Below are 12,501 nucleotides of genomic sequence, written 5' to 3'. Positions count from 1 at the left end.
GTTTTGCTATGCTGTCTGCTTTTCGTGGTATATACCATCGAAATACTAGCGCCTTGCATTCTTGAATTGTGACTCTAAAGCATTTATTTCCTTGGGATCTCCCTGCGAGCTCTTTTCATAAGTTCAGTTAGCCTGGAGGTCCCGCCATGTGGTTTGCATTTCTTCTTCATTATTGCAGTTTTAGAAGTAGTCAGTTAGTCTTGATGCATCCATACTATCCCGGATGAACCGGTAAAAGTCGTCCCAGCAAGCATATTTAGTTGCAAATATATTACTATCATAAATGTGGGTGTTCGTAGTCGTTACAGGACATATGTTATACGTCGCTGTTGTTTATTTTATCTTTAAATTTTCTAATTATTCTTTAAATTTTTAATTCCTTTTATTACTTATCTGTTTTATTTTATTTGCTCTTTGAATGTTTTGGACATTCAGTACGTGACACTCGAGGCTTGCTGCGGTTCGCGCTCAGTTGTTGGCCCACCTCCCTGGTGCTTGTTGCTTCCTGATAGCAAAGCGGCCAGAAACAACATAACATACACGACACAAACATAGCATTACACACATTTCTGGCCTTTCTGCAGCGCTTCTGTAACATCACAACGTACCACGGCGGAGTTGAACTAGCGTTTAGGAGCCGCCTTACATAAGATACTGTACATGTCTATGGTTGCTGCTGGTATGTGTTTCATGGACCATCCAGTGCTGCAGCTTTAAAGCCGGAGTAGTAAGGATAATATCAACCTTTATGTCACCTCTGCTAGATGGAAACGTGGTAGGCATGTTTGACTCATTCATAATATCCAGTCCTGTGGAGAAAATAAAGTCCTCTTCCAGCTAGGATAAGTGTGCGTTCGCATCTATTGCCATAAGGAGATCCATGGCACTTTGACAGTGTGTAATGTAGGGATCTATTCTGTCACTAAACTGAAAATATGAGGTAAGGATTAGCAACCGGTGTCATTCTCAATTGTGGCACAGGCAGAGTGCGAGTTATAAAGGGAGGAGATCTTAGAAATCACCAGGTTCGGGTTTCTAATAACAATGGGTGCCATGCAGGCAGAACCAGGGGACTGGGTGACTCTAAATGACAGTAGATAGTCCGAGACCTTTCATCCGTTGCCATACGGTTCTTGGAGTAATAATACATCCAGCTTCAGCTCTTCCATAAGTTTGGTCAGCTGGTTGGCAACCGCTAGAGATCGTTGCGCATTTATTTGTGCGATTAACAACTTAGAAACAGCAGAATTTGGTCTCCTGTCCATAAGTGATCTGACTGCGTAGGCTATCCACTGCTCGTTTATACACTGTGCATGAGCCTATTAATCCTCTTACAGTTTACACATTGTTCGGGTACTCTTTAAACAAGTGTCCACAGGCCGGTTCCTTGTAGGAACAACGGACAGAGGTGTGCCCGTATCCCAGACAATGAAAACATTTTACAACAGGCACAAAGTCTTTAAATCGATGCGAGTCCAACCCACGTAGACTCTATTTTGGGCTTTAAAAACATTCTTAATTCTTGGAGAAATTTCCACTATCCAGTTTAAATAAGACTTCGTTCTAGTTTTGATTGAACACTAGACCTTGATTTCTTGAAGGGCCTCTTCTTTCTTGAGAACGTCTTCAAGATTACTGGAGAAAATGTCCTCTGCAAGTTCATCTTTAGTCGAAGGTTATAATGCTGGAGGACTCCGCCTCCTTCAGGCCTAGAGACTCAATGGTTGGACAGTGATTTTATCAATATCTGACCAGGAGGCCACCTCCATGGCAATCCCTTTTTTTCTGATCTTCCTCACTGATTTCACCTTTATCTTACCAATCTGAAGTTTAATGGTTTTGAGCTCCGGCCAGCCTTCACCGGTTAATTTGCACTTTCAAGATGCTGCCCGTTTGTGCATGCCATTTCTGTGATGTTGCTTAAATCATCGTTACTGCTTTTACAGTTATGCCTGTCTTGTTTGCAGTGCCATCTAGTGCCCTTTTTTTTGTTTGAAAATAAAACCCCCAGTATCTAGAAGTTGTTTGGCATATTTAATTCGCCGTTTATGTCCACTTGTACAGTTATAGACGTCACAAATCTTTGAACAACTGTTACAAAAATTCTCATAGGCACAACGCTGCTGATTACAGAACACATCCAGCATTATGTTAAAACCAGTAATAGGTAACAAATTGTTCATGCCTTTCCTGTTCCTCCCCACTCCTAGCTCATTTAAATTACAACTCCTCTAGACACCCAAGCGATAGCCAAAGAAACTTTTCCTTCCGCTGGCCCGGGATTTCTATGATCAAAAAGGCTCTGTCTGTAATAACGTATCAACAGTTACACATACAAAGGTAATTCTCTTGTACTTCCTTTCGGAAAATTCCCAAAATTCAATTCGTTACTTTCAAGTAATGAAACTGCTTGTATAGAATATTATTTCATGTTATATATACGAGTATATATAGGGTGTTTCAATTGAAAAAGCACCGGTGTCTATCTCGCGTACTTTTCTGCACCATTTTCGAATTTGATGTTAAAATTGGACTATTACCGTTTAGCTTTACGATTTCTAAATTTAAAGTTTGCCTAATGAAATGCCTTTTTATGAATGGAAAATTGATCTCAGTTTAATTTAAAAATGTCACCAGTATTCTTCTGAAACAAATTCAACGAGTGATCCAGTGGCTGAATGAGAACAGAATGGTTGTCAACTAAAATAAGTTTGAGCTGATGAGTTTTGCCAATGTACACAAAAAAAACAAACAAACAAGGAGATAAAAAAGATAAATTTGGGTATTTTCATCAAAGAATCACTTTCCTTTGATGTCCATGTATCAAACATTGTGAGGGCAGCTAGCAAAAAAAACTAGGATTTCTTAAAACAATCAATTGGCCAACCCTAGAATATGCTTCCCACGTGCAGTTTACCAAAAACCATAAATCGAAAATATTCGAAAAGGACCAATGCAATACGTCTGTTTCAAAAATGGATTACTATATAATGAAAAATCTAATCTTACCAAGAGTGGTGTATACTCTTTGGACTTGAAACGCTGGAAGAAAAAAGAAACAAAGCCGATCTACTCCTATATTTACCAGCTGGTAAATGGTACATAAATTGCTCTCACCTCATCTCACAAATTAACTTCAACGCACCGAAAAGAGCTTTAAGAAACCATCCTATGCAAGAACTAATTATAGATATTACAACTACTATTCAATAAAGTATTATGCCACAGAGCAAAACAGAAAGAAAGGAAATAACAGGTTTCAGATATTTTTGTATTTTTGTTCAGCTAATTGTTACCTGCGTGCTACAGGTCCAGGTAATAATTAGCTGTTAGAAGGGAATGCTTGAAGTTGTAGCTGAAATGCCAACGTTTGTCAGCCAAGAGGATGATCGTCTCAGTAACGGGATGGACAAGACATCCTCTGTTCCGGTTAGAGGAACCGCTGCACACGAAATGTGCAGCGATTCTAACCAGACGCGGCGACGGTAATGGCGGGACCGATCAATAATCATGACGTCGCGGTGTGGATCAACGTCGTCTGTATATTTGTCCATTAACGGTCACAACTGATGAATGACGCACTCACGTCCAAAAGCTATGTATTACGTTCCTGTAATTTTACCCATAGTAAGCATTAAACGTATTTTTACCTGCAACTTGTTATTTCCTTTTTTCCAGTTTTGCTCTGTGGCACAATACTTTATTGAATATGAATCCAGAGCACATAGGCCTTTTTGCTTGCAACAAAGCAAACTTGGGCAGATATTTGATACCCCTGGACACTTCAAGAGGCAACTGAAATCTCCAACCGCACCACTTACCTGCGCCTTTAAATTTTTTCCCCCTTCATTTATGTATTTTTACCTGATGAAATTTGTATTCCAAGTCTCTGCTTTGGAGCAATGTAATTTTATTTTTGTTGCTGCACACTAAGGTACGTTTGTTTAAATAAATGAATAATTACAAACCAATTTTATTTGAACGAGAGAAGGGGAGATTTAAAAAAAAAAAAAAACGAACAGCGGCTGCATGTGATATTCGCTTTTCAGCATATGCCTATATCGGAGAGCGAATGTTTAACCATACAAGAGCAGTTATATTACGACATCTCATACCTCCGTAGCCGAGTGGTCAGGAGCGGGAGTGCAGTGGCACACGCTCTTTGAGTAGACCGGGGTTCAAGCCCCTGACTGCTAAATACGGTCGATCTGCCAACCCGCAGTGGACCAGCGTGGCAGATTATGGTCCATTTCCCTCAGCATGAATTGTTGAGGAGGCTTCCATCCTGCAGTGGGTTGATAATGGCTGCAATTTACTTTTACTTTTTTTTTTTTACCTCATACAATCGTTTTTTTTTTTTTCTCCTTCCCGTCTTCTTTTCTTTAGATAAATTGGTTTACGTTTTATTACAGAAGCACGCCCATTACATTTTTTGACTAAATCGAGGATAGAGAAAAACTTTACCATTCTGGAAGAAAAGAAAAGAACAGCTGATTAGACAAATTTTCATTTACAAATCGTAAAATCGAAACTGTAATATTTAGTCCAATTTTAACACCAAATTGAAAAATATCAGGCGAAATAGAACCTGGTGGGTTTTAACTTCAACACCGTATATACTCAAGGTTCCTTTCTCAGTGCTCTCATTAAATTGTTATGCTTGGAAATCCCTCTGTTCTTTGATTTATCGTTTGACACCTGTCTTCTATTATTCGTTAATTCTTTCTGTTGCACTAACTATTTCCGCCTCTCATTCATTAACACATGCTCTTTGAGTGGACCGTGGTCCAAGCCCGTGGCTGCTAAATAAACAGAATATCTTTGTAATCTCTTTCAAATAATACAGCAGAAAAACCACCGGTTGAAAAGCATAGGTTTCAACCCTCTGTCAAAAAATGTAATTAAAATCTATATCTTAGTATTTACAATATTTAAAAGCCCCCCCCCCCCTATGTATATCATCACTCACCAGCATTGTTTTCTGCAAAGATTCCTCTCCAAATGTCGAGGTATCCAGTAAGTAAGTGGAGCGATCGTCCACATAATCGGACGCAACAGATGCGAGTGGCATTCGATTCCCGACATACTTGTGTGAGTCACGATCTTTGCGATGAGATCTCAAGCGACGAATAAAAACGAAAAGCACGATAGCTACAACAGCACACACTACAGTCACACTAATAGCTGTCACAAGATGGGAACCAGGTGATGCAATGCCTGTAAGCAATAACAGAATGGATAATTTTAAATAAAACTACAAAGGTATAAAAATTATATTGCATAAACTGTAGATTTTCCGTGGCAAAGAGAGATTTTAAAAGTACATGCATATAAATCTTGAATGGCACAACACTATTCAAATAGAATATAATAAATGAGCACTTGACCCAGTGTAAATTCTTCATTTTTTTTTTTTTTTTTTACTAAAAAAAAAGGACTACATCAGGCCAGACGTAGCCGATTGGTCAAGAGCGTAAATTCACTATCACATGTTCTTTGAGTGGACCGTGGTCCAAGTCCGTAGCTGCTATATACGATTCATGATTTATTGTAAACTCCTCCCTAGTTATCGTGCCGGAGTATAAAGAACTTTTTTTCCCACCTGATGTATATCAGGTGTGTAAAATCTGATGTTTCTCCTCCACTTCCGTATATGCTATCCCTTGCTGTAGCGGTACCACCTTCAGAAATATCGATACATTTGTGAAGGCAGTGCCTACAGCAGAGGACTGATATCTGCGAAATGAATCATGCTCTAGTCCTTTTGTATAATAAGGTAAATTTATTTTGTTTGACTGTTCATAAGAATATACTCACCCGTTGCGAAATAATCAGTAATTCCGCCTGAAGATTCAGTCCAAGCCCGTTTATGGTCACGTATTGCGAATTTTGTATCACCTTTGGAACCCCTGTTGGAATTTCGATGCTGAGAGCGTGATTCGATTTCATTCGAATTGTTTGTCGACGGGTATTTCCTTCCACATGTACACTTATTCGGTTCACACACACAGGGACCAACAGCAAGCTGAACCCCTTGATCGCGCGGACCTGGAATTCCCTCTCCTATGATTTCCTCTGCAAAAAGAAAAAAAAATAATAAATAAAAACCTACTTAACTAGAGGTTTTTCAAACAAAAGTTCGCATCATAACCTCCATAAAAACAAGTAATTTATTAGGTAAGTATTGATAACAACACGGAAAATGATGCTTTTCCATAGTGAATTATGAAATTGTTTCCCTTCAAATACGATTGTCGAAATCCATAAAAATGTTATCTGGAAGTATTTTGCTATTTTTACTGAATTTTTCAAAATTCATGTCGCTAGCAATGGTATTATGACAGAGTAACACAGGAAAAGATCTCGCTTTGAACTCTGTCTCCATATTTGATAGTTGCTGCAAATATGGAAGAGTAGCTTCGAACTAAGAGTTTGAAAAAAACTAAACAGCACTGAAGAGGCTTGATACTATGCACAAGGCAATGAAAAGATCTGTGACGTGGTACCTACTGATAAGAGCAGTTAGCGCACGCACCTAGGTCGTTGCATGAACAGTGCTCCCTCAAATATTTCATAATGAAAAGCAATGGTCTTCCGTAACAATATAGTGGTTCCACCACTTATCACTCGTTTGGAAAGATCTGGGTTCGAGAAATTCTTAAATGGGTCTTCAGCCTAGCTGATCTCAGGTGGAGAGAGCAGAGTTTCACCCGTCAGTTATTCCAGAATCCGCATGACACAACTTGCAAATGTTAGCCGGGTGGGTAAAGTGCCTCCCTGGCAACCCAAAGGGCGCGGGTTCGAATCCCGCCTCGTGCTTGGATCAGAGTAGTGCAAAAACCTTGGAAGGTGCATTATGGCCACAGAAGCCGATGCGCCAACAACTAACAAAAAAAAAAAAAAAAACTTGCAAATGGACGTGTGAACACAAACCTAACACTTGTATACAGGCACACAGCGCATTAATTAACTACATCAGCCTAAAAGTTTGAAGAGTGGAAAAAGATTCTCTAGAATGCAAATCTCTATATACAGAGTGATTCAGAATTTCACGTTAAATTTTACAATGGGTTTGCGATAACAAAGGAATCAAAAATGTTCTTCGAGTTTTTCGATTTCAGAAAACAAAATTTATTAAAATAAGACCAAATGTTTGTGGATTTATAACCTATTGTTTCACGTTCAGCACGATGGCTTGATTCGTTTTGTTGTAGGGTTTTAGCCGCATCAGTAACTTATGCCATATATATGTCTGTAAACTGCATGTTTTCTGTGATCGATTTGCAGTTTGCTGGACGAAAAACTCGAGCAAAATGGCGCAAGTCTCTTGGAGTCGAAACGATCACGTTTGAATAACCGCAAACCTTTCATTACATGGACTGATTGATGGAATGACGTGGTAACACAATTGCATTAACATCATTAAGAAAAGAAGTTGAAATTAAAGATTCGTTGTTGTTTTTATTTACCCCACAAAAGAAATAAATTAAGAAGACGCTAAATAGCAGTTTTTTTTTTTTTTTGTCTAATTTTCCCCAATCCTTTGCAAATGCTTCCGTGATGTACTTCACAGTGAATAATAATGGCGTTATCATATAGCACTAGTTTGTTTGTTTTGAGACTTGCACCATCATCCTGCGGAAAGTGATACCCTGTAAATCAATAAGCAATTCATGTATTTTTAAAGAGAAATATTTTATGAATTCACATTTATTGTGTCATGTGTTTTTTGTTATAATCTAGTGTTGTGTATTATTTTTCTATTGGCGGGATGTGATATCACGAAACTCTAATGTAGTTTTCGACAAAAAATAAGAACAGTTGCGGTTACTTTTGTCATGACGAATCTATGGTAGAATTCAATGCATGCCTTTTTTGAATTACTCTGTATGCGCTAGCTTCATCAGACTGAATAACTTGAAAACATTTTGGAAAAGAGAAGGCACCTTCTCAAGTGAAGCACGGTGGTAACTTCAATTTTAACGGTTGAGTCTGCTTTCCTTCTTATCTCGATGGCTTTGTAGATAGTACCATGCAGAAAGAGCTGTCGTTCTCATAGGAGCTCACATTTGGTGTATTTTAGCTGCCGTTTTTTTAATTAAAAAAAAAAAACGAAAACTACATTCTCTTCTATAGTGTTCAGGGTTTTCTTTATTTCTCTTTATCATAATGGGGCATTCACAATTCTTTTACTCGCAAGTGTTCAAGGAAATAAAATTTTTATTTAACGTTATGTGTAATTAATAGCAAATGCAGTAATTTTGATCCTCTAAGTCAACTGAGGATGTGAAACTTTTAAAAAGTCACACGAAATAAAATCAATACACCTTCGTCCAAATCTCATTTGTGGGAAGATATATATGAAGTTCTGTTCTTCTGAAATATGTGCTTATAGAGGACGCCCGAATTCCCTTTAGTAGACAACGGGATTAGAATCTATTGTAGAATGTTCTCAGAAGTTTAGTTTCTGTGCGAGGCATACAGCCATAAATGATTAAATTTCTGTACGAATGCAAGCTTTTAAGAAATCACGAGCATAACTGTAATTCGGATTAATAAAAGATAAAGCAATCATTACAAATTAAATTTCTAGGGTAAAATTATGATAGCTTAAAGAAGAAAAAGAAAGAACGAGCAGCAAATAATGTACAATGACTAAGCTAACACAACGGAGTACCAATATATAGATCGAACAGATCTACTTCAAGATGACTGGATGCCATCTTTAGTTACGTATCGACAACCGACTTATTATAACGACACACACATTCCATGGGACAGTCTAATAAATCTGTGATACTCGGTTTATTTCAATATTTGTGTTTCACTGCGTTTTCAAACTTTTAGTTACTCAAAAGTAACTATTTTGCTAAGTTACGAAGAGATCAGATGATTACTGTGATTCATGCATGATGTTGTTGTTTGGTTTTTAGGAGCATTAGCAACTAAGGCCATATTTCTCCGGGGATGTGCGGTGGTCATTCTCTAACCTTTCCGCATCCTCCGTATTTGGTGGTCACGGGCTCGAGCCCCGGTCTAATCAAGAAGCGTGTGCTACGCACTGCTGCTCCTGCCCACGGAGGCGCCTTATCCATGCATGAGCCATTCATATTGTTTGACTATCTCTCCGGACTCCATGTGGATCAATGGATTGTTGTTAATTCTGATTATTAAGTCTAGATTTAATTGTTTTGTTCAGTATATCTATAGCATTAGTGATAAAGTCATTTTTAAACCTAGGAAAATATGTTTCTGTAACAGTCACTAAATCTGTTAGTCAGTACCATTAGGCTAAAAATGCCTCAAATGCAACCATGATATACCCGCACGCCATCATAGAAATCGGATCCATAGTTAATTATATGCATATATATATTTTAATGAAAACTCCAAACACGAGACGTATTATAACCTTATATAGTACTTAGTACCGTGCATGGATTGGAGGTTGAGAAGACGAAAGAAGATATTTAAACTTCTGTAGACTGTAATTTTCAGGAAATACGTACGAAGGAAGATTGTTCCAGAAAATGGAAGCTGAATGAATAAACGAGGAACATGAAAACTTGGTTCGTGGTGGCACGTGTTCGGACTGTTTTGAATGAGACAGCGAGTGGAGAGACTCTGTTAGAGATGAGTCATTAATTAACCTAACTGCCCTCTTCTGAGTGGAATTGAGAAGCCTGAGAGAGAGGTTTTGGAGGCACGGCTCCAGATGTGGGAACAATATTTCATGGTAGGGCGGATTTGCGGTTTGTACAGAGTGAACAGCTGTTTGGAAGAAAAGTAATGCCGAGAGCAAAAGAGAAAACCAAGTTTTTTAGATGCCGAGTAAGCACTATTTGTAATGTGCTTGTGCCAAGAGAGGTCAGGGTAATCCCCAAAAGATATATATCATCTGATCTCTTAATCAGAGTGTCACCAAAGATAAGCACAGGAGCAGAAGAATCCTTTTTGCGAGATATAAGACAAGACTGAGTTTTAGAAGAATTAAAATTAACTAAGTTGTCTTTGCCCCACTGGAGAATTGGTATCGGATATTCGAGAAGTTGAAGCTGATTGTGCAGGGCGAGGTTTCTCAAACTGGAAAGTGGAATGCAATGTGCTATCATCGACAAAACTATGGATAGGATTTCATGTCAATGGAAGAAGGTCATTAATATAAAAGAGGAAAAGAGTTGAGGAAAGAACTGAACCTTGTGGGACACCAGCATTAGTGGAGAAGATAGAGAGAGCCATCTACTATCACCCAAAGCGAGCGGTCGGTCAGAAAGAAAACTGGATAACCAGAATATTATCAAAACAGTTGGCAAACCATAAGACGGAAGCTTGTTTAGAAGACCTCTATGCCAAACATGATCGGAAGCCTTTGAAATGTCAAGAGCAACTGCTTGTATTTCGCCGAACTTTTCCATTGAATTTGTCCATAAATGGGTTACATAAGCCAGAATATCAGCACTGACGGAAGGTTAATAGATTTCTTCATTAGTTTAGAAAGAGTAGAAGTAATTGCAATAGAATGATAACTGGATGGGAGTGATTTGTCACCCTTTTTAGGAACTGGCTGGATATGAGCAAATTTCCAAGCAGAAGGAAAAACACCTTTGAAATAAAGAAAGTGAAAAAAGGCGGCAAAGAACAGGAGCACAGGTTTTCAGAACAAGTGGAGAAATACCATCAGGACTTGGAGCTTTCTTAGCATCAAGATTCGTAAAAATTCTTCTGGCATCCTTTTGACGGAAGACCATAGGACGCATTGCATGGAGCATGTTGGGAATGGTGGGGAATGTTTTACCAAGATCATTAATTTATGAGTTGGAAGAAAAATGGGATGCTAGCAGGTCAGCTTTATCCTTGGTTGAAGTGATAATAGAACCATCTGGTTTTGACAGCGGTGGGAGCAGAGATGGGCAAAAGTTACAGCTTTGGCGAGAGACCAGAATGCTCGGCTACCATGAGGGCAAGAAGCAAGTTTTCTACTCTTAGCTGTTTAAAGTCTAGTTTGGACTGATTAATAACTGCTTTACAATTGTTGCGAGATTTGGTGTAGGCTGAAGAATTGGAAGAAAGCCAATTACGATATGCAACATTCTTCTCTTGAACAGCCTTAGCACATTTATTGAAAAACCAAGGTTTAGATAAAGAACGAGATTTTAAAGAGGAGTGTGGAATAAAGGATTCCATTCCTCCAAGAATAATTTCACTGACACAATCTGAGCAAACGTTGATATCAGAAGTTTTGAAACAGTAATCCGACCAAGGAAAAGAAATTCTTGTAATGCCAAACAACACGAGGTTGGGAATAGCCATGAGATAATGGCTCCATTGGAGAAGAGATAATCACCAAGTTGTGATCTGAGATGCCTCAAGGACCACTCACTTAGAAGAGTTGTTTGTGAGAAAAAGATCAAGCGTGTTGGCTGTACGGTTGGATTATCCGGTATTCTTGTAGGTAAATGAACAATCTGGGCGAGGTCATTAGTAATTGCAAAAGCCTCAGCATCTCGACCAGCTGAGTCTCTGGGACTAGAAAACGGAAGCCAGCTGGAGTTGTGAACATTAAAATCACCAAGAAAAAATTACCTCACTGTTAGGAAGGTCGGACTGGAGAAAGTCAAAGAGTTCCAAGTGATTATTGGAGTTGGGAGAATGGTAAGGCCAACAGATGAATTTGATAGAATGAGGTAGAGAGATTTTTAAGCCAGAGAAGATCGAAAGAAGAGACTCAAATGACCAAGTCTGACAGGGAATATCGGAACGGACATATGCACAAGTACCACCTTTGAGGCGAAAGGAATCATACAACGAATGATTTGGGCAACTGAGATGAGCATTGGTTTAATCAACTGATAACTGAAATTCTGTCAGAAAAAGTGCATGCGGTTTGGCAGATTGTAAGTGGAAATGGACATCACTGAGATTAGAATTCATACCACGTATATTTGTGAAATGAATGAGGTGTTTAGGAGGTTTAGATCTTTTCGCAGTTAAGTTTGCTCTATTAGTTTGGCAATCCATGGTGTATTCAATAGTAATAAAAAGTGGGGGGGGGACTGCTGTATGAAGTAATGAAATTTTTGAATATGGCGTACACATGGTAAGAATATACTCAGATCCTTGACAATACCCCCGCATACACACTACTCGGACTCCCTGCAGTCACTATCTGGCAGAATAGAGGTAGCAAGATTATACACTAGCTGATCCGGAAGCCTCCTATAGAGTTACCAATAGATTCGGTCCGCTGTACTAACTAGCGGCCGGCCTGCGAACACCATTTTAGAGCTGTGCCCTCGAAATGTAAGGAAGTTTGGATCTTGCCATAGAGTTCATCATAACTTCAAAAGACATTAATTAATCTTATATTCTAGTTGGTCATCGACCAACTAGAATATAAGATCCAATACAAAGGAATTAAGTTAAATCATTAGCGTATAATTGTTAACTGTAGCAATAGCATTAACATCATATAATTATATCTCAATTTTTTAGTTGTATAAA

General features: G+C 38.6%; 1 protein-coding gene across 1 annotated transcript in view; it reads right to left on the bottom strand.

Moving 5' to 3' along the window:
• Window positions 1–12,501, bottom strand: part of LOC150081600 (proto-oncogene tyrosine-protein kinase receptor Ret-like) — a 91,203-nt gene that overhangs the window by 41,908 nt on the left and 36,794 nt on the right. Inside the window, exons 13-14 of the mRNA XM_090380256.1 lie at window positions 5,818–6,075; window positions 4,970–5,217 (exon numbers count right to left, since the gene is read on the bottom strand). Of these exons, the coding sequence (XP_090236382.1) occupies window positions 4,970–5,217; window positions 5,818–6,075 (506 nt within the window). The remainder of the gene's footprint in view (window positions 1–4,969; window positions 5,218–5,817; window positions 6,076–12,501) is intronic.

This window comes from Mastigoproctus giganteus, chromosome 8, assembly GCF_048544385.1.
Source record: "Mastigoproctus giganteus isolate SK-2022 chromosome 8, ASM4854438v1, whole genome shotgun sequence".
In the NCBI taxonomy this organism is placed as follows: domain Eukaryota; kingdom Metazoa; phylum Arthropoda; class Arachnida; order Uropygi; family Thelyphonidae; genus Mastigoproctus; species Mastigoproctus giganteus.
The sequence above is the reverse complement of the archived record's forward strand: the minus strand, read 5'-3'. Positions and strand labels throughout refer to the sequence as shown.